The sequence below is a fragment of the Osmia bicornis genome, chromosome 11 (genome assembly GCF_907164935.1).
Source record: "Osmia bicornis bicornis chromosome 11, iOsmBic2.1, whole genome shotgun sequence".
Classification (NCBI taxonomy): Eukaryota; Metazoa; Arthropoda; class Insecta; order Hymenoptera; family Megachilidae; genus Osmia; species Osmia bicornis.
Genome location: NC_060226.1, coordinates 6,027,390 through 6,053,974, shown reverse-complemented (window position 1 = coordinate 6,053,974; position 26,585 = coordinate 6,027,390). Strand labels below are relative to the sequence as shown.

Below are 26,585 nucleotides of genomic sequence, written 5' to 3'. Positions count from 1 at the left end.
TGTATCTATCGATAAGGGACAATAAATTGATATCTCATACGCATCATTATATATTTTTTTTCCTCTTGTCTCGAAGGTACAATTTTTCTCTGCGTTTCCTGTGTACACTGAGTTGCAATGAACTTGTCGCAGTGAAGTTGGCTCCAGATTTACTGACACATTCACGCCGCGTCGGTGAGTCGATCTCGCCCATCGTCTCACCGACGCGGCGTGAATGTGTCAGTAAATCTGGAGCCAACTTCACTGCGACAAGTTCAATGCAACTCAGTGTACTTCTACTTTTTTAACAGTGAGAAACGCGAATTTTCATCGATTCCGCGTTAGCCCGGCTGGATCTCCAGGAATTAAAGAAGGTGTCGTCCGTCGTTGGTAGATGGCGACGGTGCCTCCTCGACGCACCGTGTTTTGGTATATCGCTTCACCTAAGTAAACATGAAAACCAAAGTTATTATCTTGTTGTTTGCGTTTTACTTTCTTGCCGAAGGCATCAGGTACGACGACTTCTCCGACGAGGACAGCGACGAGGAATACGATCAAGGTAACTACCGGATGGATTCCGTCGAATATCATATCCGCTTTGAACGTTCGACGGTGACGATCGTCTACTCGCCGACGTCCACGCGTTTTCTAACCTCAAAACGCACCATGTTATATAGCGTATCTTCTCCGTTGATCGAGCAAATGTTTTCTCGAAGAATGCGAAACTGACGTTTGACACTCGGTGTTACAGAGGAACCGCGAAACTTCCGCTTCAATCGGCTCAACTCCCTCCGGAAGTACCTGTTGAAAGATGGAGAGAATCGTCGAAACGTCGATGAATTGGAGAATTGGAAAGGTCGCTGGATGCCTGACAGACCGACCGATCCGCTCCCACCGCCCAAGGTGTTTGGGAAAAACTACGAACCGGAAGTCTACCGATCGTCGCATCTCCTTCATAATATCCCGATGGGACAACCCTCGGCTACCTGTGACGATGCCAAGGTACCAGTAGTTGTTTTTCTCTTCGTCGTTTCTAACTTGTTTTTTCTTTTCAGACCAACTTGACGGTGGATTGGGACGGCAGTCCAGTCAATTACACGTGCTACGACAAAAGGATTCTACCGGACAGAAGAACTCCAGCCTTAAAATATACGGTACTCGTTCCAAAGAATTACGTGGTAAGTTTTCCGCCATTTCGTTCGCGTCTCGTATCGATAAACGGTATATATTGCGTTCGGGATTCTTACAGGCTATGCACAAATGCATGAACGAGAGGATAGAGTACAACGACGACGTGCCGTTATTGTAAGTAGTTGTAAAACGACTAGACTTGTAAGTACGTATCTTGTAACGTCGTTTGTCCGCCATTTGCAGCGGAGCGCACAGACCTCTATGGCCCGTCTACGGTGAATATAAGTTTCTACCGAAACAACGCTGGTTGCACAGCCTGGAGGTAACGAGAAACGATTGGTATCTTTCTGAATAAACTGTTCATCTATCTCTGTAACGTTTCATCTATCGTTTAGCACGGAGCCGTTGTGATGCTGTATCATCCTTGCGCCAATCCGTTGGAGGTGAAACGTCTGAAGGATCTAGTTACCGGCTGTCTGCTACGACACGTGATTACTCCTTACAACGCGCTCACCGAGGATCGTGTAAGTGGATGCGAGCATCGGTAAACGATTTTTGTTTAGTCAAGTTGACTAATCGCTTGATTAACGTTCCTCAGCCGTTGGCATTACTCGTTTGGAGACGCCGACTGACGATGTCGTACGTGAATCCTAAACTGGTGATCCAGTTCATTCGCGAACACGCGCTTCAAGGACCAGAGAACATCCCGAGGGATGGCGATTTCGAGGAGGGTCTGTTGAACAGAGCCAGAAATGTTTCAGATCTCGATGACACGAACTTGTGCCCGAACGCGAACGGTCTTTAACCCGTTCGTTGTTCTTCCAGCTATGACTTCCTCTATACATACAGTTGTATACCCACTCTTTTGCATGTACATATCTCGCCTTTCTTCGACCATTATTTATTTATCGTACCTTGTTCGCTTCTTTTCTTCTTCTTCTTGTTCTTCTTCGTTGGTGGCCGTAAGACCAGAACAGAAGATTAAATAAAAGGAGATCGATAAGCGCGACTGGTTGTTGTATTTTCCTCGTTCCTCGTCAATTTCCGTGATCCATCAAGGGCGAAGGGCGAAACGAATGAATAGGAGGCGCGATGTACTCCCGTTACATATTGTATATTGTTCATCTTTCGAGAGAAGATCGTTTAAATACATTGAACATCGTGTCGGTTTTTAAAATCTCTTTGCGGACCTTTTGTTATCTACAAACGTATAGTAACTTGACTCGTAGTGCTGCTGACTATAATCGTTATTCCTGCGAATACGTATCTTCGATGATATATAAAATTAAGGTAAGACAAGGTAACGCTACGATATTTCGTTAATGTAAAATATACTACTCGTCTACTCAATAGTAAGTCGTTAAACGTAAAAGAATAGAATTGTACAGCAAACGCTTGGCTTCATTTTCGCTTTAGGAATAGAACGATGGATCAAGAGGTGATTCGCAGTAACGCGGGGTGGAGATCACCAGCCGAAAACGACGTCTTCTTTCGAATAGTTATTTATCGTTTATCCTGTGAGAAACGATTCGTCGATTTTCGGCTCTCGTTCCTCGAACGAACAAACGGACCCTTGCCACGCGATCCAACCCTCCTCGTTTCACTATCTTTCCCATTTTCTAGCTTCTCTTTGATTCGCGAATCTTATATGTGCGAGGGTGTAAATGCGAGAAGAAGCGTATATGTATAATGTACAGGAACTTTGCGAACTCTTCCTTAATATCGCCAAAATTTAAGTTTTCAGAATTTCCACTTCCCCTGTAACGCTATTCTCCTTAGGGAAGCCTACTTTACCCAATTCTGTACATATACATTTGAACGCTGCTCGCAGAAACAACAAATACTTCCCCGCACGGTTATTATACTTGTAAAAGAGTTCGATCGCGTAGCTTTGATTTCTATAAACGAAACTCTGCTCGTTTTTATTACTTTCTCTGTTGGTTCGTCGAGGAGCAGGGACCTCAGCCTCGCGTTCCCTTCCTCGAGGAGGCTAAACGTTACGACGGTGGAGGATCTCTTAAGATTATTGCCAACTTTGTACAGTATCGATTAATAATATATAATGATAATAACAGTGATATATCGTATTAAAGACGGAAACGAAATAACGATCTATCGTTCTTTTCTTATTCAAGAGAGGGAGAGAGAGAGAAAGAGAGACAATAAATATATATGTATATATTTATAGAGTGAGAGAGAGAGAGAGAAAGAGAGAGAGAAGTGAAAATTCGTACTCGCGCGACACACAAATACGTACAACTGATAGGCAGAAAAAACACCGTTGATTTATTTAATAAGTCATCGTTAATACAGATCACTGTCTCTTTTTTCTTCTTTTTCTACTTTTTTTTTCCCCCATTTTTCTTTTACCGTTTATTCGCTTCCACGAATCTCACCTATTATGATGTATTCTACGATAAAAAGTATTTCCGTACTTTTTTTTTTAATTTTTCTGTCTCTTTGAACATGCTAAAGTTTGCTAACTTATATTTTTCTCTCGTACTCGCTTCCTCTCTCGCATCCATGCACGCACTGTCACACGCACTTTCGCTCTCCTCTCGTTCGCGCTCATTCGTTCGATCTGATTTTTTTTTTTTTTTTTTAATTAATTTATTCTCTTGATCGTCATCTTCTTCAGCTCTACTCCTACCTTCCTTTCCGTTACTTTCTCTCGTTCGTTCACTCGCTCGATCGTACGCACGTTCGTTCGTTCTTGCTTTCTTACCCTTTCTCTCCCGCTCTCTCATTCCCTAATTTGTTTCTCGATAATGTAAATTTTATTATAGTAATCTCACTTTGTCGCGTGCCGGTCAAGAGACGCGACCGCGCAACTATCTCTTATCGTTACGATTTATTTTTTTTTTGTTCTTTTTCTTTAAGTTTTTTTCTTTTTCTCTTTTTTCTTCAACACTGACTCTCCTTCTCGATCGTTCTTTATTTTTTGTTCGTTTGTTCTTTTGTCTCAAAACATTCGCAAACTTACGATTTACGCTCGAAAGTGGAATTGACACTCATAAGGTTATTGAAATAGTCTCTCGAAGTGTAATAATTGCACCGATGCGCGACACGACCAACATACTCGAATACTTTTTGTCGTGTTTCAACGTGGTTTTTTTCTCTTTCAATTAAAGCGTTCCCTCTGCTTCGTCGCGATTCCCGTTTCTCCCTGTCGTTTATTATTCGCTCGACTGCGTCTATCTGTCGGTCCTGCCCCTCCTTTCCCTTTTATTCTTTTATTCCCATCGATATCTCTGTATCCTAATCAACCACGGAACAATTTCATCTAACCGAACGCGTTAATCGATCGCGATCGTTCCCGCTTTTCGGAAACAGTTTCCCCCGTTTCATCCCCTACGATCGTCGGGAGAAGAAAGAAAAAAAAAAAGAATCGATAGATAGACGGATGTAAAGAGAAACGAAGCAGATAGATAGATAGATAGATAAATAGATAGACAGAGAGAAACAGATAGATAAGGTAGACGGACAGATAGACGCGTGAAAAATTGAGCGCGAAACAAGACGAGCGATCGCTGCTCCGTTCAACGAAAGGAAATCAACGAAGCCATAGATAGCGTATATATTTTACGGAGAAAGCCTTTGTTTCCATTATTAGGCCAAAATGCGTATAACGCGCGCACAGCAGCAGGCAGCGTCGATCCTTGATCGTCGATCGCCGATCTCGCGCCGCGTACCGATTACGATTACATTTCGTTTAGTATTTTTTTTTAATCTATGATGCGCCAGGTTAATTGATTCGATGGTAGGAAATTAAGTTTGATTCTTCAATTCCTGTCGCGAGAATCGCTACACACGAGCGCGCACGCATTAGAGAAAAAAAAAAAAAAAAAAAAAAATAAAATTAACAACCACTAACAATCATATTCGACACGTACGTACGTAGATGTGTACGATAGGTGTGCACGTACGCGCGTACGTAGGTACGAGATTTAAAGCTACGAGAATGAAAAGACAGGCTAGACGGTAGTAGATCGATGTTTTCAGAGCGGAGGCTTGGATAGAAAAATCGTGCTATCTTTCGTATTCATTGATACGTCCGACACGTAGGACGCGTGCCGCGGTCCGAATATAAGAAACGCGGTTTAATTAATTGCATTAGGGCCGATTATACTAGAGAGGTTTACAACCGAGAACACCGAGAGAAAGAGAAAGAGATAGCGTTCGCGTAGGCTTAACGAGACCGGAATCGGTAAGCGACAATGTGTCGGAGAGGAGCGGGTCGATTAAAACGATTTCAAAACGATCCAAAATTCTCTTTCTTTCTCTCTCGAGAGACGCAACGTTCTTCTTCTCCGTTATCCACCGGGTAGCCGCGATCATCCTCGACGTTTATCATTCCTCTCCGCCTCGAATCGGCACGCGAAGGCGAACGAACGCATACCCTTTCCGACTCGAAGAAGCACAACGACGAATACGAATTACGAATTACGAATACGAGAATATGAATTGCCTCGGCTCTTCGACGACACTTGCACAACTCGTCACAGAGGGATTTTTACGCGCAAACTCGCATCTCACGCGCACTCTCAACGATTAAGTAATAGATCGTGGCAACGTAGCTATCTAAACTAACAATCAGTATGCTTCTGTACAATGCAAAGTGATTTTTTTAAGTATCATTAACTATCCATATCATCATCGTCGTCATCATCATCATCATCATCATCGTCATCCTAATCGTAATCATCGTGAACCATTGTTCTTGGCCAATCGTCAACCTCTCTTTCCAATTGTCACCGTTTTTAATCATTTAACATCGCTATAGCTAATCGTTATCATCGTACCGTCCCCACCAGCGCTATACATGTATAATTATCATCGTCGTTTAGAGCAACGTAACACGACGTGGCTTGTGTGTAGCGCAACTGTGTGTTACTCGTTTCTTTTTTTCATTTTATCATTTTTATATCATTCTGAAACATTAACCCATAATCTTTTAAATGTAATGTACCTCAACGTTCATATAATATAATCAACAAAACATTAACACGAACGTCGCCCGTTCTTCGCTCGAATAGATTATCCAGTCTGATAATAAACGAGCAACAGGCGTCGCGAATAATAAATTATTATCGTTAATATATTACTCTTCGACTGTGCCGACTAACTATTTTTTTTTTTTTTCTTTTATATACATGTAATATGTCTCTGTGTGAACGTAGGGTGCTTGCGTGGGCGCGCAATGCCCTTACACGCGTCTACGCGTGCGAGTAAGCGTTTACAGAGTTCGCGTACGCGTTTATTACTCCCGTTGGCTTACCTGCACCCGTACACCGTGTTACAATATGTATACCTTTATAATTGTATATCGTATCGTAGGTGCGTATAATACGTATATCCGATATGCGACTTAATACACCTGACGATAAGTACGCATATACACGTATACATACATATACACACGTACGTACATAATAGCATTAAATATATGTATACATTTGTCGTGTACATACGATATATTCGGTACGATCCAGACTTTATCATCGACGATTGTATTAGCGTTAATTATTCTCCCGTACACCTATATTATATATTATTGCTGCAGCTTTATAGATCTCCATTTCTCTCCTAGTCCGCGTGTTCTTCTTCTCGTCATTGCGTCCCATTGCTCCTCCCTCATTCGCTAGCCGATTTTTATCCGCGCCCTGTGTTCGAGCCCAGTCGCTTCGAAGACATCTTTCCGACTTTGGACGAATTTATTTATTCGCTAGAACCGCCCGCACACCGTGTCGACTCGCGATTATCGATACGAACGTAAAACCAACGCGAAACAACAAATTGTCTAGTTTCATTTCTTTTCTCTCTGTATTGTCGTACGATGAAACCACGCACCGATACTCTCGTCATCGTCGTCGCCGATCGACATCATTTCGGGTTACGCGACAACGAACGCACCACCCACGAACTGAACTGAAAGAAGAAACATCGAGTCTCTCCTCTGCTCCGTTTCTCCGTCAGAATTAATCTAAGCGACAGCTTGGTCTCGGCACGCCCAAAGCCTAATGGCGTTTCGTGCAACGCAATCAGGGTAGAAAGATTGCCGATAGAATAGCGGGGGCGGCCGAGATCGACGAGGCAGCATCGTCGAAAGCGAGAAACGAACTCTCGCGACCTGACACGCGTATCATCCCTCGCACGAAAGCTACCCCTAACGTAGCGACTCACTTGGAAATTCGTCCTTTGCGCTCTCGTCAATCGTCTCTCTACCGTTCAACGTTTCCCTAGTCCTAGTAAACCGTTGTCTCTTCCGATAAACGTTACCGTTCCGATAAATCTACGTTTTTCTCTAAGGTGAGAACCACATTCGGTTCCCATTCGATATACGAATACCCGGAACAGTTACGACGGGGAATTGAGAAAGAGAGAAAGAGGGGCTCGGGCTGAGGGGGTAAGATTCAATAATCTACGCCATTAGTAGAATCGTTATGATATGTAGCGTAGCGATTGTGTGCGTGATACACGCATCGTGCGCGTCAAAGTTACTACCGCGGCTTCGTTTCGAACTATTTCGAGATCTGTAAAGAACTAATTTCCAAGCTCGGTTAAGAATCACAGTCAAAAGAATGCACTTTGCTAGGTAATCGGTTAAGTGATCGACACCGCGGCCACCGAATATACCGCGACCAACGACAGGATTATCTCGATAGTCTCGCGTTACACGATTCCATTGGGTTTTAGGCTTCGCTTCATCGCGTCATCTCGATCGGGCGTACACGCGAATCGATACGGTTCGATCGCGTTTTCTATCTCCTTGTCGTCGCCCGCGCGCCTCTAATCGTTCCGCGTCTCGGTCGCTTTTTATTCTCTTCCGGAACATCTAGCTTCCTAGCAAGAATCGAAAAAGGATGCGAACCGATCATCTACGCCAGAGATCATCTCGATTGCGTGCAAGCGATGCAGTTTGGGAAACGATACGAGACTAGCGCGTAAAGGGCTTGCTAACGGGATAAGAGTAGGAGCGAAACGAAACGAAAAGGGTGGCAATTTCGATCAAACTACAGCGACAACGGCAACGACGACGACGACGACTATTCGTTGCTCGCGTTGCTGGCGTAGTCGTAGATCGTGTTCCTTGTACAGGCGCTTCGGCTTCGGGATTCTCTTGGAGTCGCGATAACGGATGGGCAGTACGCGTAACAAAAGAAGGAATTCGGCGGCGATCCGTGGAACGAGGAGTGGCGTGCGTGGACGAAAGGGCCGTCGACGAGGCCGCGTACAAGATCGAAATCGAGACGACCGGTTAACGTCGCTGCTTCCAACGACGACGACGACGACGACGGTGATGGTAATGGTGGTGGTGTTGCCGCTGAAGTCGGGACAGAGCCGATTCGACGCCGAAGAGGCGACGCGTCCAACGTTTCCGGCCGATTCGCCTGGGTACAGGTGCTGGCGACGGTTCGCGTTTACGTACACCACGGCGACGCGTGTGGATTTTTCTGAAAAAGACAACAACAAACACAAAAGAAAACCAACAATCGTTTCGTCTCCTCATCGATCTATTGTCGCGACTAAGTTTCAATCACGTACCCGATTGCGGCGTTCACAGTCCAAAGTATCCACCGATGGTGGTGGCCACAACAACGGCGAGTATAGCGAGACAGATCATGATCATAATCTTCTTCTGCGCTCGGCATCAACGAATCGGCAAAAACACAATTGATCGATTACAAATTCTGTTCCCTATACCGTTCGTCCCTACCGTATCTACGATCCTCTCTGTCGCGTGTGCTACACACCACCCTCGAATCGCGCGCCTCCCTTCTCTCTTGGTCGTACCATTCTCAATTCGATCCCAATTTTCGGAAATCGCAGCTAGTGCCTCTCTCTGCGTGTGCGGTCTGCCACTCGACCAGTCTCGATAAACTTTCTGTCTGTTGTACGCATCGTCGTTCGAGCCGAATTCGAATCGAATCGAATCGAATCGAATCGAATCGAGTCGGCGCGGATCGTCGATCGGGATTTATTGGAAAATCGAACGGAGAAAACGAATAGAGGGAAAATTCGCGCTTCTCTCTCCTTCTTACGAACTTTCCCCTTCGATTCGTTGACCGCTTCCTTCGATTACGTCCGTGTGAAAACGAGCGTAGCCGAGTTACGAGGTAGATGAAAAAAGGAAAAGCTGCAATAGATTACGAAAAAAGAAAAGGCATCGAAAGTCGCACGAGCGTGTACCGGTCAACGATCGATGACGATTCTTCGGCCAAAGACCGATCGACTTGCAAAATGAAAACGCGCAAAGTGGAAAACGTGTCTTTCTCGTGGCCCAATTATCGCCTCTATCTCTCGTGCCCATGGAATCCTCGTACGCTCGATCTATCTTCTCTCTTACAACGCATATATCAGAATGATTATCAAAATGATGAACGCTATCGTCAGGCAAATTACGATGAACATCAATTTCTGTGAACAAAATACACAATATTGCTCTGTCATACGCTCGCATAAATGCAGTTGGTTATTCTCAGGCGTGCGCGTCTAAAGAGGAAATCGAGCTCCCTTCGGTTCGGTTCGAAAAATAGACGTAAGCAACCATCGACAAGTGGAACAGGAAAACGCGAAAGGAGTCGATTTCACGGTACGACACGATCACAGAGGATAGAACAAACACGTCCCTATGACGAGACGTCGCGTCGGTATGTTCGCGGACTCGCCTCTCCGTTCATCGTTCGACGCAGAGGAACGGCGAGAAGGCGAGTCGACGATCGCAGGATCCACGAAGCGACCAACGACGCAAGCGTCGGTCTCGTGTGTTAGTGAAACGAGCACAGTTGCGGTTAATCGGTTATTGCGTTACAACGAGCAATTAATTAGTTGCTTCTTCGAAGTTAGTCAGATATTAGAGCCGGGACGATAGAGCGGATACTCGAGGAGGTTGACACAGGCGAAGCTGGTTCCGTGTTTGCCAAGAACGAGGCGCGTGCGCGAACTTCCGATCCTGTTCGCGATTATTCCGCAATCTCGATCCTCGTAAAACCCGTTCCTTCTTCTTTTTCTTCCCTCGCATCTTATATTCCAAACCACCCTCCATCTCCTCCTCCTCCTCCTCCTCCTCCTCCTCCTCCTCTTGCACCATCACGCCTTCTCCTTCTCTTTTCTTCTATCGTCGCTCGATCGAGCATCGCGCGCGCACGATCTATCCGCGACCCGTTCGTTCGCGCGTAACCCTCTTCTATCGCAACCCTCTCCCAACCCCATCCCGCGTCGCGCCGCGCCACGCCGATTCTCTCAACGAATCTTTAGCTCCTCGGTAAGCATGCTATTATTATGGAGATTAATATCACGGCCAATATTAACACGCAGATTATGATGAAGATCATTTTCTGTGGACAGAAAAAAGAAATACGAGTCGTGTGAGAGCCGGTCGGTAATCCACCTGGACAACGACTAAACGGGATCCGTCGAATCGCGAACAACGTCGCGGAGAAATCGGCCAAGGAAGTCTTCGTGATTCGGCGTGGATAAGCGAACAACGAATCCGACTTGTTGCAACACACAAGGAAGGAAGTACGAGAAAGCAGACAGGCAGGCAAGCGGGTGTCAGGCAAATAGACAGTCAAGCGGACAAGCAAATAGACAGAGATACCAGTAGAAAGAGAGCAGAGGGTGGTGAAAATTTTTCTGAAGGACCAAGAACGTTTGCGCGGTGTCTGTGTGCGCGTACGGGTCAGAGGAAGCTGTAGCTGAGAATAAACTCGGACCGGTAGGAAAAGAAACGATGAAATCTCCAAGCTAGGATAAGAAAGAAGACGAACGAAACTAGGTATAGGAAAACGAAAAATCTAATTTCACAGTTCTTTACGCGAGACGATCTCAATTTTCTTTGCGAATTAGCAGGGTTTCATGCAAGAACTATCAACAGAGGGGGGCGAAGACGGAGGAGTCACGAACAGGAGCTCATTTTCCTTCTCCGCCTTCGAAGCGTAAGCGGTGTTGGACGATCGCCGCTGGTTTAAAAAGCGAGGAACGCGAGAAGCGAAAGGACTTTTGCATCCGATTCGATTACCTTACGAGCCTTGCTCCGATACTCCTCGGCCTTGATCAGCTCACCTCGGGCTTGGCCCACGTGGTCGCCGCTATGATCGACGAAGTACTCAAATACGGTCCACCAATTCACCCTGCCGTGTCGTACGAGGAAGCGTATGGGACAGGTGGCGAAGGAGCAAAGGGTAGATTCGAAGAATTGGAACGAGAGGAGATACTCGACGGTAACTGGTGGATCGCCTCCAGGGATGATCAGCCCCAAAGTTAATCGCGCACGCGACAACGTCCAGAGACAAATGTGCCACACACAAAGCCACCAAATCGCGCGGGTCACACCATACACCATACCGCGCGTTCATCGCCAAACGATGTACGTAAACGCAGCGCGGGTATCGCAAACCGATCGTCGCGGACGTGAATCAGTTCCGGTTAGAGAGCGCAAGTTGTTATGTAGTTAGTCACGCAAAGTATTTTTATAGTTTTTTTTTTTTTTTTTTTTTTTTTTTTAGTAGTAGTAGTACATACAGACAAAACAGTTCATGGACAGAGGCACAGTTAGCACACTCAGGTTGTCAGTAGTAGGAGGACAGAGCGGCACAAGTAGAGAGACACACATATGATGATGCATGTATACACACAGCATACATAGGCGTATACAAAAACAGATAATAAACGAGTAAGAACGCGTGTATGTACACGCGCGTAGAGACACAAAGATACAAAAGGGGTAAGGAAACGAACGCGTAATACATACATCATACGTATATACACGATATGTGCGAGCATCGATTTGTCCGTACGAAAGAAAGCGCCGTCGTTATTCGATATCGCGTCGCGAGAAAGAACAGCGGTAGTATACAGTAGTAGTAGTAGTAGTACTAGTAGTAGTAGTAGTAATGGTAGTAACAGTGGTAGTTATAACAGTGGTGGTAGTAATTGTAATAAATGGTAATGAAGCACGCGGATGGTTGAGAAAAGAAAGAGAAAAGCGGAGCAAACGAAAAAGCGTAAAGGTTTTAGGGTGGTAGCAATAAAAAAAACGTACAAAGAAACGGGTGGGAAAGGTGAAAGGTGGTTAGGGGATGGTTGTTTCGGGTGACGAGGAACGGGAGGTGAAGAAACAAAAAGTGACCAATTAGACGCGGACGAAAAATCAATGGTATGGCGCGAAATCTGGGGAGGACTCACCCGTCGGGCTTTGCTTTGATACTTGAGCGCTTTTTTGGTGTCCTGCGTAGCCGTCTGCACGTAGTCCACCGCGTGTTCCACGTGGTATTCTATGCGATCTATCATCTCGCCCTAAAGTAGGTGGGTGGCACGAATCCACACAGCGTAACAGGAAAACAACAAAGTATCGTTAATTTCAGTCGAAGAGAAGGGTTGAAAAGAAAAAGCCTTGATTCGCGTACAAGTTGAATAATTCAGGGTAAAACGAATCTTGAGTCGTTCGTGCTCGACCAAGGCACGTATACTAAAGGTATTAAGATGTAAAATCGGGGATCGAAAAGAGACGATCGACTTACCTGACTTTCTACCAACATCGCCATGTCCATGAACATGTCGTGGAGTTCCCTAATCGAGTTTTCTAGTTTGATAATATCAGCGTGACGCGCCTCGATGTCGGCAAGGGTCTGTTTCGCTTGTTGCGTTTCCATGATGATCTGCGAGAAACGCCGCTCGGTTCAGCATCGTACTTTTGCTTCCATATACGAAGGTACAAACGAAACGCTTACCCCTTGCGTGAACACGGCCGGATTTCCTTGTTCCAGCATTTCTTCTAGTTCCTCGTTGGTGGTCGTTCTACCGGCTACAAACGTTTCCGATCGGTTAGGATAATCATCACGACGAATGATTATTTTTAATTAGAATCCGACAAAGACTCACTGATTTCCAGCTGCCGCTGTATCCTTCCCTTACACCGTTCTCTGTAATCGGTTTGCGTCCGATTGTATTCCGTCATCACCTCGACGAACTTCCTGGAAAGCGTCGAGTGCTGCGTCTTGCGTATCCTCAAATCCGCCGACGATTTGTTCGTGTGCTCCTCTTGCTCGATATTTTGCTCTATCACTAAACAGAGAAAACGGAACGTGAAAATCGAAACTTAACGCGAGATCAACAGTTTCCAATTTACCCTTCAACTTGGCTCTGACTTTGTTCGTCGTCTTCTTGATGTCGGACATCAGGTCTTCCAGCTCCATTTTGACCTCTGTAACAGAAACGAGAAGAACAGAATTGTTTCGTTCGAAACGACGAATCATTTGTTCGCTCTCGAGTCTATCGTTCGACTTACATCCGGCGAAGAATCGATTTCGCGATACAGAGAAGGTGTTTCGCGTTCACGATCGAATCGCGATACGTCGATCATTTTATCCTGGGAACAGGGGATTCGATTCAACCGGAAGATATCGCGATAGCCCTCGAAACGAGGGTGAAGTAGGAAAAATCCAAGTCCAGTTTAATCGGTGAAGTTTAAAGATGTCGGGGTAAACGACCGAGTTTCCAAAGGGTCGGCTGTTCCGTTTCGGCAGTGAGGAACGCGTGCACGCGCTCGTACCCGGCGCTACGCGTCGCGACGGCAATCACCGAGGGCTCGCGCATTCTCTCCTCTCCCTTCGTCGAGGGTGCTCGATGGAATTGGGTTAATACGGGGGTGGAAACGTGCCAGACCTACTTCTAAAGCCTCTCGAGAACTCGCCACGGCACGGCCGGGAGACACGGGACGCCCGACAACTTGGAATTCGATCGAATCGCGGGCGCGTTTCGCGTCCCAGAAAGAAACGGTCCAGTGCCTTTTTCTATCGTCACATTGTACTTCCGTCTCGAGCACAACGACGAAATCGATCCGTGTCACCCGCCATCCTACAGACCTATTTACGCGAACAGGGGCCGAGTTTACGTCCCTCTTATCCCGCGTTATTCGATCGCCAATATTGCTAATATATTTTTTCTCTTCTTTCAGGTAAGATCCGGCATTCGAGAAGAGCAGCTCGATCGATCTCTTGGCTAGACCGGCTGCTTAGTAGGGCCAAAGGGAAGCATAAAATTGTGTACGTAAGTAGGTGTGTGCGGAACATCGATCCGGGTTAAGTTGATATCGCTGACGATCAACTACGTTGCCCACGCGAGTCAACGAGAATTCGTTGCTCCGAAATACGGTTCATTTGACAGCCTAAGGCGCGCCTTTTCTACACCTTTCGCCCCTTTGATCGTTTACAGTATACAGAGCCGCGATCCAGTCAACCGTCGTGTTTTACGAGCACCGCCGGAAGGAAAGAAACAAAGAAGGAATACTAGTCGACTAGGGGGATAAATTCGATCGCTGGAAGCAACGGAAGGAAGAATCGACAACAGCTGACGGCCAGCTGACCCGAACACCGGCTCTTGTATAACAATAATAAAATCAAACCCCCGGCTTTGCCCTTTGCGATCCCTGTTCGACCCTAAACCAAGGGACACTTCTGTCCGCTCGAAAACGTATTAACAGTTTCCCTAAGGACGATCGAGCAGAGAAATAAAGAAACGACTGAAACTCACTTTCGTCGGTCTGTGGCGCCGACAAGATGGCACTGTGCTTTTTCTTCACATCCTCTACGTTCGTCTGGATCCTGTCTATCATTTCGCGGATCTCCTCCACCTATAGAAAAACGAGAACTCGTTAAACAGTATATCCGTAATTTTAGATAAGCGAAGCGGACCAGTTGACATCGCAGATGTGGTAACTGTGAGATCCTGAATATTTCGATTAAAATATTAAATGATCTTTAATGCTGTTTGATTGAAAGGTGCTGTATGATCCTCTTCGACGCGGCAACTAATGCGTTCAACCCTTCAACAGCGGAGTCTGAGTCAATCGAGAGCCAAACTTATAAAGTATGTACGTGGATATTAGACAAAAGTTTAATATATAATTTGTAGAGCAACAGTGTAAAATTTAGAAAATTAGATTATGAAATTAAATTAAAATTAGGGCTCTCTACGTGGACCGCCATCGAAGGGTTAACGCTTTGACTGGAAAATTGTCGTTTTATTGAAACACGGGTGGACGACAGTCAAAGTGTTAAGAATACGATGGCTGACGGCGGATCGATCGGACGAGAAAGGTGACGAGTCGACGATGAAAATTGATTTACATATTGTAGAGTCTGACAAGCGAAAGTTGGAGCAACGATAACCTTTCCGGCGCGGTCGCAGCCACGATAAAACGTTCCCGCGAACAATTTGTCCACGCATCCACAGGAAATACGTAGCGATCGCGGTAACGAAATTTCATTTCCGGAGCATTAAGACGCGACAAAAGGATCCGGCTTTCGTTTCTACGGCAACGAACCACGCAACGTTTCACCTTTCCCGAGCTTGTCCCGTCCCACGCGTCGATACGAAGAAAAGTCAGATGCGAGAACTGGCGATCAAAGTTAATGGCGAACCCACGCAAATCGAAATGGATGCAAATGTCAACGATATACCTTGCCATTCCAGCCACGCAACCTTTCCACTTTCCATTTTTCGCGTATATCTTCGATTATTTCACCTTTCCGTTTCGAGATCAATCGAGCAAACGAAACAGAACGAAAGGAAACGAAAGGAAACGATACGTAACGATACAACGAGAAAAGTTTCACAGAATTCGAGTTCGAACTCGACAGTGCATAGATTCTCGGTCGAACTCGTCTCGACCTAATTCCTCGATATTCCAGTGATAACCGTTCGTTTCCTACGCGCGTATCCTCGCTTTGATATAAACGTCAACGAATAAATTAGCATACCTGAACGGATCGAACGCGTTTAATTGCATTATTATCTCGAAAGAAACTAGCAACGAGCTTATCCTTCTCTGTTTCTTCGCCAATCTTACCAATCGTGCGAAAATCTTAGCTTCCTCTTTTCCTTATCGCGATTTCGCGCAAAAACAGAAAGAAAAATCGGTATGGTAATCGAGCGCGATGTTCTATCAAGGAAAAGTATCGTCGGGGAAACGATAACGGATTATGTTCTTAAACGAGGTTCAACGGTTTCTTTGTACGCAAACATTGATCTCTGCAGCGGTCAGTTAATCGAACTCTGCTCGAGACGATTGAAGAAACTGGAACCGATCGAGGAAACGTCGTTGATGGATGATCAGGAACACGGGGCAACGTGATAACCGATGAAAAGAAATCGATACAATTCCGTTCTCGTTAACCGACTACCAACTTTCGATGTATTGAAAACGAAACAATGCGTGTAAAGAACGTATACTTACCTCCGCGAAAAACTCGGTCATGAAGTCATCGGGCCCGCCGACGTTGACGGACACATCGTCCGCCACGTCGTCGTCGTCCGACTGGGCCTGAAATCGAACGATACTCGTTAGCGATCGATGATTAGATCGATGATTTTGCTGAACATTTAACCGATCGAACACCCGCCGCTACGATTACGATACGCATCGTACGGTTACGCATTGCGTGCACTTCCTTGCGCACGGGTATTCGACCGTTTCGCTTTTATCACATTCTCAAACAATCATTCGCATGCAATCGGCGGTGAAGAGGGATTCGGTTGGATCAATCTGACGCGCTGATCTCTGGTCTCGCGATCTCCGAGGGATCCATTTAAATGTCTGCTGACTGCTACCGTGACCTCCTTCGGCCAGCGACAAACGACATCCTCTCGCTAAGAAATAATCGAAGGTGTAACAGAATAGGAAGGATACAGACCGCTTGCTTGTCGTGCAAACCGACAAGGTTTACCCGGTCGATACTCGTTACTCCTTTTACTCGTTACTTCGATCAAGAAACGCTTCTAGGTGTCGCATTACGTGGCATAACGATACCGTGGCTTTTCCTCAAGTTCGATAATCCTGCGGCTATCTTTCCTGACCGCAGAATCGGTTTTCCCCTGGCGGATATCAATCGTCCGTGAAAAATCATCCGCATCTCTCGCATCCGGTCGACTTCGAGTCGACGTTCAACGATCGATATATGCATACGCGTACACCTATACGTATATTATACTTTCTCTAATTCTTCGTTCACCAAATATCAATTGTATGCTTTTAACTTCTTGGTCCTCCGTTTATCTGAGCATCGTGCTGAGATTTGAAACGCGTGATTTATCGGATAACGATTCGCGCCAATCGAATCGAAGGTATCGATCTTCGATACAGAACGAGTCAGAAATTTCGATTCTCGATTAATCGATATTTTACCAGCCTCGAACGTATGATACAATTGTTAGGAAATTGAGGAAAATATGGATAAAGAGGAGGAAGAGGTGAAGGGAGATTTAAAAAAAATCGGTTAAGAAATGATTGCTACAATGATAGGTGTTTGAAAATTTCAAGTCTACGTTTATTAAATTTGCAAACAAAAAAAAATGAAGGTTAAAGTGTGGTGAATATGTGTTGGACGGGCAGATACGCCCAGATACACGGTTTTCGTAAGTATTAGTCGGCGCCTGTGAGTCATCGACACCCGCTCTCCTCGTACACGAGGATCGGTCACCTCCCATTATGAAACTACATGTATGAAAATATCCTTCGATGCAGGATCCATCCATTCGTTGGTCTTTCAGCGAGGAAATAGTGGAAGGAAATAAATCCTTGGTTGGGAATCGTCCGCTTGAACGTATTTGTGCCGGCACCGCTAACTCAGTCATCGTTACGAAATAAACGATGACGAAAAACATATATTGGCAAACACCTGTCAGTCACAGCAGGCATTAGTGTTTGACCCCCGCCTCCATCTACAACTCGCATACGCACGCATACAATCTTTCTTTCTCTCTCTCTCTCTCACACTCTCACTTACTCTCTCTCTCTCTCTCTCTTTTTCTTTCTCTCTCTTCCGCTCTCTTCTCTCTCCTTGTCCCAATAAAAGCACTCAACGAATGACAGTCAGCTAGACACCGCGGAAACGCCTTCTTTCTTTCTTTCCTAATAAATGAAATCCGAACGAGCATCGATTTGTTCGATGACAGACGTTTAAATGGAGAAAATTTTGATCCCATCGAAAGGAGCAACAACGAGTTGCACGTATGACTATCCACCGGGCACAGGCTTAGTCACCCTTCGATTCACCTTATAAAACGTAAATCGCAGGGAAGGACAAGGATGTTTTATTAACGAACGCAGGGAAATGTAGAGATCTGTGTATGAGAGAGAGAGAGAGAGAGAAAGTGCGCGCCAGTTAGAGAGATAAAGGAGATGCGTAAAGAGAAAGAGAAAGGGGGGAAAAAGATAGAGCGATGGGAAGAGAAAAAGAGAAAGAACGAGTGACGGGAATGGAAGACGGAGCGAGTAAAAGAGGATGTGAAAAGAGCGGAAGGTGAGAAAGAGAAAAAGAGATAGAGAGTTAACGGGCAAATTAGTTGTCAGGTTGTTTCAGGTTGCTTTCGAAAAATATACGTAGATGTTCGACACTCACCGCGACGAGGGCTCCTAATCTATCCTTGGTCATGGCGAGGGTGACGAAGTGTTGCGAGTCAGCGGGTGTACGGAGTGAAGAGACTAGCGACTAATCCCATTCACGATTTTATCCATGTACTACGAGCACGGCCACTAAAAACTAAAGGAAACGGACGCACTAGCGGCGAGAGACACGATCGTAAAATCGATACACTCGCGAACTCGCCTGCTTCTGCAGTGCCGTCCGTTCTGACGCGCATGCGTCGCTGACGTCAACTCTGCCCAGGGCAGAATCTACGTCTTTTTGTAGCCCCGTTCTGACCACGCGTTTCCGTTGATATTTCACGCTTTTGCGCGTACCGTTTATAGTAAGAGAAAAAAACCATCATAACGGAACGTTCTGCTACGTGAGAAAATTGAAATTCCTCTTGTCATTATTCGTTTTATCGCGTCAATTTCATACTCGCAGATCAGTTCGTTAACATTCATTCGAACGATCGAAGATAAACGACAACCTGTAAACTTCGTGCTATCATAAATTTAATATTTACCGCCGTATCAACTCAACGCGCCCTCGTACGCCAGTACTTGGTTCCACGTCCATAGAATCTAATCTTCTCGTGAAAAACTAAAGATCTTCGGTACCGGCTCGATGTGGCGCGCCTAAAATAGATGTCGCTATACCGCTATATCTTCTTATTACAATTTTTTAGAAAAATTTAATTACCTACTCATAATTTTAACAATTGAACTCGAAAACTACAGAAGTTCAATTTTTTAATATCGTATCGATGGAAAAATTCTTTTAATTTGAGTCTAATGTTGAAATAACGAATGGTGAGAATGCGGACCCCTATCGTTCAGTCGAAGGAACGCCATTGTGAACCGTAACGACTGTGTTTCAGAGTAAGTTTTATCGGTCATTTTCACGTACACGTTGCTTGCCGGGAAATTTTGTACCAACACCATCGTATTTTCATACATTTTTTATAAATTAATCATTAGTTTGTTCGATCGTGTATAATTGGAATAAAATAGTAGGTAATCGTGTCGTAAGATAAGTGCGAAAGCTTGTGTTACAAGCATAGGCGCCATTCTTTTTGCGGAACGTGGTGAAGTGGTACGTAACGTCGGCTTGGCCGAGAGCGCGGGACGTTGGCTAAACCGGCTTTCCAAATTAACGTCGCAAGTACGATAAAGTAGCAGTTTCATCGGTTTGTTTGTTCAAAGGCTAACGAATCGTACCGTTTTAGATTCTTCAAGTTCTATTTAACGGGCGAATTGCCGATCACGTTTTTAATGCGTGATACGATCTAGCATTTTCCAGCAACTTCGAAATACTGAAAAGTTTTGTCACGCGTACGATAACGTGACTAATCGTTTCAGCACGATATTTAATTGAACATGCGAACATTTCATCCTGTGAAATTCTTTTCTTCGATTAATGACTCGCACCTATCACCGAGCTTCGTCGTTGCTTTTTCAGATCTACTTTTCAAATCGTCAGCGACATAAGGAAAATGGCACAAGAAGCTGATATTCCAACCTTCAAGTGCGTTTTGGTTGGGGACGGTGGTACCGGGAAAACCACTTTCGTCAAACGGCACTTGACTGGTGAATTCGAAAAAAAATACGTTGCCACCTTAGGCGTGGAGGTGCATCCCTTGATCTTTCATACGAATCGAGGACCGATTCGATTCAACGTTTGGGACACAGCTGGTCAAGAAAAGTTTGGTGGTCTTAGAGATGGTTATTACATTCAAGGACAATGTGCTGTCATCATGTTTGATGTTACGTCAAGAGTAACGTACAAAAATGTACCCAATTGGCATAGGGACTTGGTTCGAGTCTGCGAAAATATTCCTATCGTACTTTGTGGTAACAAAGTTGACATCAAAGACAGAAAGGTCAAAGCCAAGAGTATCGTTTTCCACAGAAAAAAGAATTTGCAGGTAAGGAATTTGGAACTTTCCTACGTTTGTTTCTTTTATTCCTTTCTTTCGATCACCTATGATGATAACTTGTAATCTTATTAATAGTGATGTCTTGTCCTTCTAATCTGATTGGTATTCAGACTTTCTGCTATCTTATATAAGTTTTGTGTTTTTATGGAAATTAACGTTTTAATACATGTTTTCAGTACTATGATATCAGTGCGAAAAGTAATTACAACTTTGAGAAACCTTTCCTGTGGTTGGCGCGCAAGCTGATCGGGGATCCTAATTTAGAGTTTGTTGCAATGCCGGCTCTTCTTCCCCCCGAAGTTACGATGGATCCACACTGGCAGCAACAAATCGAAAAAGACCTCAAAGAGGCCCAAGAAACTGCATTACCAGAAGACGACGAAGATCTTTAGTTTGTTACGTCGCGTGTACGTTATAAACCGGGGCAAATTTGTACATCCGCGTATATGGTACGTCGTGTACTCGTGCCTCTCCATAGGTCGAAGATTCTTTCTTTGAAGGGATTAACATTCACGTATAGTTTGGTTCAATAACTAACGTAAACAATAGCAGAAATGTCTCTGCGATTTCGCGTATTTCAAACTTACAGGAAGGATGTAGGAATTGAACGTCATTTTCACGTGCATAAGAATTTTTGTTCGTGAAGCCTAATCTTGAACGAATACTGTACGATTCAGCGTTTCTCTCATTGATTTTGGAAGCACAATTTCAAGAATGCACGATATCAGGATTTATAGCCTTGTTGCTAAAAAAAATTCATTCGATACTCAAGATTCCTCTGTCTATGTAATATGTATGCGTATGCTCGAGTGCACGTATGTGTCGCGTGGAACGATGTATGTATTGTAACCTCGATGTGTATAATTTACCGGTAAAAGATGAACCTGCGGCTCGCTTTAACACACTTCATTTCCTCTTTCTAATTTGATCGTATTTTGCAATGGAACGTAACAAGTAAATTACCAGCTTTCGAATGAACGGTTATCCTCCTTTAATTTGTGAAATTTGACGAAGAATTAATTCTATAAGAAAGAATCTTTCGATGTTAATACAAAATGCTGACGTTTAACATTTACAAATATATATATATATATGTATATGTACACACAGACACATACAGAAAAATAACAAATCGGAGCTGTCAAAATAGTCCAGATTTTTACCAATTGATAACTTAACATTTGCCGCTACTTCACATGCTGGTCGCGCGATAATGAACTAATAAAAAGGTATCAATGATTAGTGTGTATCAATTGGCTGAGCAGTGCTGCAATCATTTGTGCAAGCAAATTAGCGACTCCCAGCCATAGTGTTGTCACATGAAACAATGTTTCGATTGGAATGAAGAACGGTTTGTAGTCAGTTGCGCCTGTCCACGATAATAAGAACTGTTTATTATTTTTATAAGAGAAGGTGAATGTATGATTTGTTCAACTTAAATTATATAAACAGTGTTTTTTCTTTTTCTATACAAAACATCAGTTTCGTTGTTAGGCAGATTAAGCACTGCACATGTTCCTTTTCCCCAAGTCCTTTGTTTTATTCGTGAAAGTGTACGCGAGTGCACGATTAAAACGTGTACGTGAATATCATTAAAATTTCTGTCGTTGAACAGAAAGTGGAAAAATTTGAAAAAGCGAAGAAGCATCCATTATCGAATGTTTCAAAATTCTGCTTAAAGCAGCTTGTACCGTTGATGTATTGAATTAAATAAATCATCACTGAACTGTTTTTTAAAATTATATATTCTCGAAATGTTTGTACGTGCTTAAAGCTTTGCGCTATACAACCCAGTTCTGATAAATTATGGGGGAAGAAAAGGTGTAGGTGTACTTAATCAACATTTGTTTCATAATAATGATGGATGAGGATGATAAATGAGAACAATATGTTATACAAGAACAGTTTATTTAATGGTATGTGTTATATTTTTGAATTGTGTATAACTACTAAACTATGGCGATACACGTACATTCATGATCATGTATTATTTAACAGAATCAACATATTAAAAAGCTAACTTGTTGAAATTAATTGGAAACAGAAAGCTAAAATAAATTCAAGAAAAATGTATATACGTATATAAAATTAATGAAACCGTTTCTCGTCACTCTACTAGTAGACGTTAATACGTAAATTTTGATGGCAGGAATTGACTATAGTTGATCTTCTTTCGTTAAATGTCATTATCGAGGAACAAAATATTAAATGTAATATACAATAAATGCACAAACAATTAGTTTAACTTTGTGCTGCCGTCGCCGCTTTCAAAATTTTCTTCTTGCCTTCGAGTATCGCGTTACGATCCTGCTCCGAAAGCGGTTTCAAAACATTTGTGATTACTCCGGTAGCTAAAGTTTTCGTTCCGTCTCGTAAGGTAAATCGCTGTCCCTTTTCGCACACCATCGGCCTTATCAACCTCAATTCAACTCTAAAAATAAAAGAGCATTCGATACAAGCATTCAACGGTAATTGACAATCTGTAAAAGTATTTAATACTTACGTGAAATCTTCACCAGGCATAGCTATAGTTTTATCCTTTAAAGTAATTTGGGTCGCAACATCCCACGTTTTGCAAAACATCTGTACTTGCATATAGTTGTTTATGGGTCTCTTTCTACCTCCTTCCGCGCTGGTTAGCATATACAGCTGACACTCCAAGTGATCGTTAGCTTTTATTGAACCGGGCTTGCATACTATCATGCCCCTTCTGACGTCGTCTCGTTTCAAACCTCTGAGTAAAGCTCCCATTTGATCGCCAGCTTGTGCTTCCTCTAATATCTGATGAAACATTTCTATTCCCGTTACGGTGGTTTTGATAATCTTATTGAATCCAATCACTTCGCACTCAGTGCCCTTCTTTAATTTTCCGCGTTCCAGTCTACCGGTGACTACAGTTCCTCTACCCGGGATCGAGTAAACGCCTTCTATGGGCAGTAGGAACGGTTTATCCAAATCTCTAACCGGAGTCGGAATAAAGGAATCCACGGCATCCAGTAACTTCGTTATCGCTTCCTTTCCTATCTCTGGTTTGGTACCTTCCATCGCACAGAGCGCACTGCCTTTAATAATAGGTATTTTATCTCCGTCGTAACCCATCTCTGTAAATAACTCCCGTATCTCCATCTCGACTAATTCGATCATTTCATCGTCTGCGGCATCAATCTTTTCAAACAGATAAACACGAATCTTGCTTTACTCGAATACCGTTAATATCTGTATTGATTACATTTAGCGAGAATCCTTACCTTGTTTATAAAGACAACAATATGATCGATACCAATCTGCTTAGCAAGAACAAGATGTTCTCTTGTTTGAGGCATAGTACCATCTGTAGCTGCAACAACCAGAATAGCACCATCCATTTGGGCTGTACCCGTAATCATATTTTTAATGTAATCAGCATGTCCAGGACAATCTGTGTGTCCATAATGCCGATTAGCTGTTTGATACTCTACGTGAGCTGCATTAATGGTAATGCCTCGTGCTTTTTCCTCTGGCGCATTATCAATTTCGTTGTATTCTTTCTGCTTTGCCAGATTCTTTTCAGCAAGAACTAATAACAAGGGATGAAGAATATTCAGCAGATGATTTAAAATCGGGATGCAAAGGTAATTGGGATATACATACCTTTGGTAATAGCTGCGGTAAGCGTCGTTTTTCCATGATCAACGTGACCGATGGTACCGACATTACAATGTGGTTTGTCTCTGGCGAATACTTTCTTTTCACTGTAAAGTCGTTGCGTTGTGATGCTCGGTAAATAAGAATTTGTCCGTAAATTGTTTGAAAGTTGCTAAATAGAAACAAAAAATTCGGTTCCATATTTGTGTTGATAAACGTAAAAAGAACATTTAAACGTGAAAACTACAGTAAAGTTTTCTTACGTATTTGATGAGATGCTCGACGTAAAACAACTGTTTCACGGCGTGCCTAAGTGCTGAAAAAAAGAAGACAAACGCATTTTCCTCTTGAAAATTGAAAAACAATGAAATATATAGTTAAAACTGTAATCAAATTTCGTTAGAATGACTTGGATCGTTGATGAGAGCGGTCGCGTTCTTAGCTGTTTCAATCAGAGAATCTTCATGGAGAACAGACAAAGTAAGTCACATGTAAATTACTTACCAGGGCTAAAAATCATTCTTCCACAACGCAACGCCATGGTTATTTCGTTAATATTTTTTTCGCACTTAACCCTCTCCTTCCGACCGAAATTTCGTCTAATACAAAATCGACGAAAGCGACACACGTGGAGGAACTATCGAATCAGTTGCGTAATCACAGTACAGTCAGCCAGTGACTATAGATAGTAGAAGATTGGACATGTCTGTTTTCGAGGGGTCATGATTTAGGGGGTCTCAGACACCCCAGACGATAATTAGTATGATAATCATGTCTGTTTTACTCCCCCTATGGCTCGGGGGGCTTAGAATACGGCCGCGGTATCCCCTGCCTGTCGTAAGAGGCGACTAAAAGGGGTCACACAGACACATACACACTCGTACACATGCACGCACACACACACACGTACACACACATATGCACCGATTCGGACAAGATATGAGCAGACTTTAAAAGTATGGACTGAGTGAGATTTAAAGTATGGACAAGTATGAGTGACGAAATTTAAAAATGCGCGGGGTTTGGTGTTGGCGGGGCTGCCAGCACATCCCCGAAGGCGCGTGGCCGATAGCGTTCGTTGTGCAATATGGGGACGGATAAGTCCCCAAAAGCGGCGGCCCCTTTAGGGGCGAAATTAGTGAGATGAGATGAGATGTACTTTGGTAAATAAATCATTTGAAAACAGCAACTAAATTATTATTTAATTTACCCAATTTCATTTCTGAATTATTTATTTAATGCTTGTAATTTCTTTTCTCAGCTATTTATTTAATTGATTTAAATCCTTCTATCATTTTAATTATTCAATGTACTTAACTTCGTTTCTCAGTTATCTTATCTTATATAAAGCGCAAAGTGCTTCGGGGTCCCTAACACCCCAAGATGATATGTAGGTATGCAGACAGAGTCGCAGGCGCTTTGGGGTCCCTGACACCCCAAGATATCAAGTCGGTAAGTAGATAGCATCACTCATATAATGTGGGTATGTAATGTCGCTCGTGCTTTGGGGTCCCTGACACCCCAAAATATAAAGTCGGTAAGCAGAAAGCATCACTGATATATTGGGGTCCTTGGAACCCCGTATGCCATAATGTGGGTATGTAGTGGCGCTGGTGCTTGGGGTCCTTACCACCCCAATATGATATCAGGTCGGTACTTATAGGGTGTCATTGGCGCAGCAGGGTCCCTAACACCCCTGGATAATATCAGGTCCGTATGAAGAGGGCACAACCAGTATAATTCTTTTCCAGGGTTTATTTAATTTAGTTCATTTATTGGTTTTTGCTTATTAAATAAGCTTATCAAAGGGGAATAATATTTATGATTATATCCCTCTTCTGGGTCTCAGCCGAGGACCCCACTTATTTTACTTTCTCCAGTTATTTATATAATTTTATCCCTCATTATTGGCCAAGGCCATCTCAGTATCCCTTACATCCCTGCATTCCTTCCATCCCGGCATTCCTTACATTTGTGCAACCATTAAATACCCCCCCTTTTTTTTTTTCTTTTTAACGTCCCCCTGGGGAGGGGCTGGAGGTAGTGTGGGATTTTTACCCACTAAAACCACCACGGTGGCCTACACTAGGGCGGCATGGAGGGTCCTTTGACCCTCTGCCATGTGCCAAACTGCGCCGGCATCGGGGGCCACATCCGATGCCGGCACTGGTCGAGCCACGTGCAGTGGCGACCGGGACCCCAGCCCCGGACCCCACGGAATTCCTTCACATCCCTCGTTCCGCTACATTTCTGCACTCTTTTCATTCCTACATTCCTTACATTTCCTCATCCCTTAAATCCCTACATTCCTTACGTCTCTGTATCCCTTATAATAAATATATTATAAAGACTGCTACTAGTAAAGGTAAGTTAGTTCCTTTTTTCGCCGCCAGAGGGCGCTGATTCGGGGTCGAGATTTTAGTTCACATTTTTGCCGCCAGAGGGCCAGAAATCGAGCAAGATTTAGTTCCTTTTTCAAAAACCAGAGGGCGCTGATTCGAGGT

At 43.9% G+C, this 26,585-nt stretch overlaps 4 protein-coding genes across 9 annotated transcripts; 2 read left to right on the top strand and 2 right to left on the bottom strand.

Moving 5' to 3' along the window:
* Positions 1-299: 299 nt before the first annotated feature.
* Positions 300-18,770, bottom strand: LOC114875987 (syntaxin-1A). 4 transcript variants are annotated; one of them, XM_029186924.2, is made up of 9 exons: positions 18,513-18,770; positions 16,349-16,435; positions 14,644-14,743; positions 13,241-13,315; positions 12,994-13,176; positions 12,843-12,916; positions 12,633-12,770; positions 12,298-12,408; positions 300-422 (listed from the first exon to the last, which is right to left on the bottom strand). In XM_029186924.2, exons 1-9 carry the CDS (start codon positions 18,543-18,545, stop codon positions 345-347), a joined length of 879 nt encoding a protein of 292 aa, XP_029042757.2. In that variant the 5' UTR covers positions 18,546-18,770; the 3' UTR covers positions 300-344. The 4 variants fall into 4 exon arrangements, with proteins under 4 accessions (XP_029042757.2, XP_046143785.1, XP_029042758.1 ...); XM_046287829.1 differs by lacking the exon at positions 300-422 and adding an exon at positions 8,656-8,749 and having other exon boundaries at positions 18,513-18,769; XM_029186925.2 differs by lacking the exon at positions 300-422 and adding an exon at positions 8,656-9,528 and having other exon boundaries at positions 18,513-18,768.
* Positions 360-2,119, top strand: LOC114875985. Its single transcript, XM_029186920.2, has 7 exons — positions 360-538; positions 731-981; positions 1,035-1,157; positions 1,229-1,284; positions 1,354-1,432; positions 1,506-1,634; positions 1,709-2,119. The coding sequence occupies exons 1-7, from the start codon at positions 433-435 to the stop codon at positions 1,913-1,915; spliced, it is 951 nt and encodes a 316-aa protein (XP_029042753.1). The 5' UTR covers positions 360-432; the 3' UTR covers positions 1,916-2,119.
* Positions 18,771-19,243: 473 nt separating the features above from the next.
* On the top strand, positions 19,244-22,199 carry LOC114875989 (GTP-binding nuclear protein Ran). Of its 3 annotated transcripts, none has more exons than XM_029186930.2 (3): positions 19,244-19,399; positions 19,980-20,445; positions 20,634-22,199. In XM_029186930.2, exons 2-3 carry the CDS (start codon positions 20,014-20,016, stop codon positions 20,847-20,849), a joined length of 648 nt encoding a protein of 215 aa, XP_029042763.1. In that variant the 5' UTR covers positions 19,244-19,399; positions 19,980-20,013; the 3' UTR covers positions 20,850-22,199. The 3 variants fall into 3 exon arrangements, with proteins under 3 accessions (XP_029042763.1, XP_029042764.1, XP_029042765.1); XM_029186931.1 differs by lacking the exon at positions 19,244-19,399 and adding an exon at positions 19,406-19,613; XM_029186932.1 differs by lacking the exon at positions 19,244-19,399 and adding an exon at positions 19,406-19,682.
* A 149-nt stretch (positions 22,200-22,348) lies between these two features.
* LOC114875984 (elongation factor Tu, mitochondrial) lies at positions 22,349-24,723 on the bottom strand. The gene is made up of 6 exons (XM_029186919.2): positions 24,586-24,723; positions 24,345-24,397; positions 24,088-24,253; positions 23,706-24,013; positions 22,961-23,622; positions 22,349-22,888 (listed from the first exon to the last, which is right to left on the bottom strand). Exons 1-6 carry the CDS (start codon positions 24,620-24,622, stop codon positions 22,699-22,701), a joined length of 1,416 nt encoding a protein of 471 aa, XP_029042752.2. The 5' UTR covers positions 24,623-24,723; the 3' UTR covers positions 22,349-22,698.
* Between the last annotated feature and the right edge of the window lie 1,862 nt (positions 24,724-26,585).

Bases quoted from the DNA above. Each gene is read 5' to 3' on its own strand.
- LOC114875989 (XM_029186930.2), top strand. From the start codon at position 20,014: ATGGCACAAGAAGCTGATATTCCAACCTTCAAGTGCGTTTTGGTTGGG. The intron at 20,446-20,633 runs GTAAGGAATTTG...ACATGTTTTCAG, and splicing joins ACAGAAAAAAGAATTTGCAG to TACTATGATATCAGTGCGAA.
- LOC114875987 (XM_029186922.2), bottom strand. From the start codon at position 18,545: ATGACCAAGGATAGATTAGGAGCCCTCGTCGCG. The intron at 13,316-14,643 runs GTGAGTTTCAGT...TTTCTGTTACAG, and splicing joins GGCGCCACAGACCGACGAAA to AGGTCAAAATGGAGCTGGAA. The intron at 12,917-12,993 runs GTGAGTCTTTGT...AAACGTTTGTAG, and splicing joins ACAGCGGCAGCTGGAAATCA to CCGGTAGAACGACCACCAAC.
- LOC114875985 (XM_029186920.2), top strand. From the start codon at position 433: ATGAAAACCAAAGTTATTATCTTGTTGTTTGCGTTTTACTTTCTTGCC. The intron at 1,285-1,353 runs GTAAGTAGTTGT...CGCCATTTGCAG, and splicing joins AACGACGACGTGCCGTTATT to CGGAGCGCACAGACCTCTAT. The intron at 1,635-1,708 runs GTAAGTGGATGC...AACGTTCCTCAG, and splicing joins ACGCGCTCACCGAGGATCGT to CCGTTGGCATTACTCGTTTG.
- LOC114875984 (XM_029186919.2), bottom strand. From the start codon at position 24,622: ATGGCGTTGCGTTGTGGAAGAATGATTTTTAGCCCTG. The intron at 24,254-24,344 runs GTAAGAAAACTT...GTTTCTATTTAG, and splicing joins TCGAGCATCTCATCAAATAC to CAACTTTCAAACAATTTACG. The intron at 22,889-22,960 runs GTAAGTATTAAA...TTTTATTTTTAG, and splicing joins ATGCCTGGTGAAGATTTCAC to AGTTGAATTGAGGTTGATAA.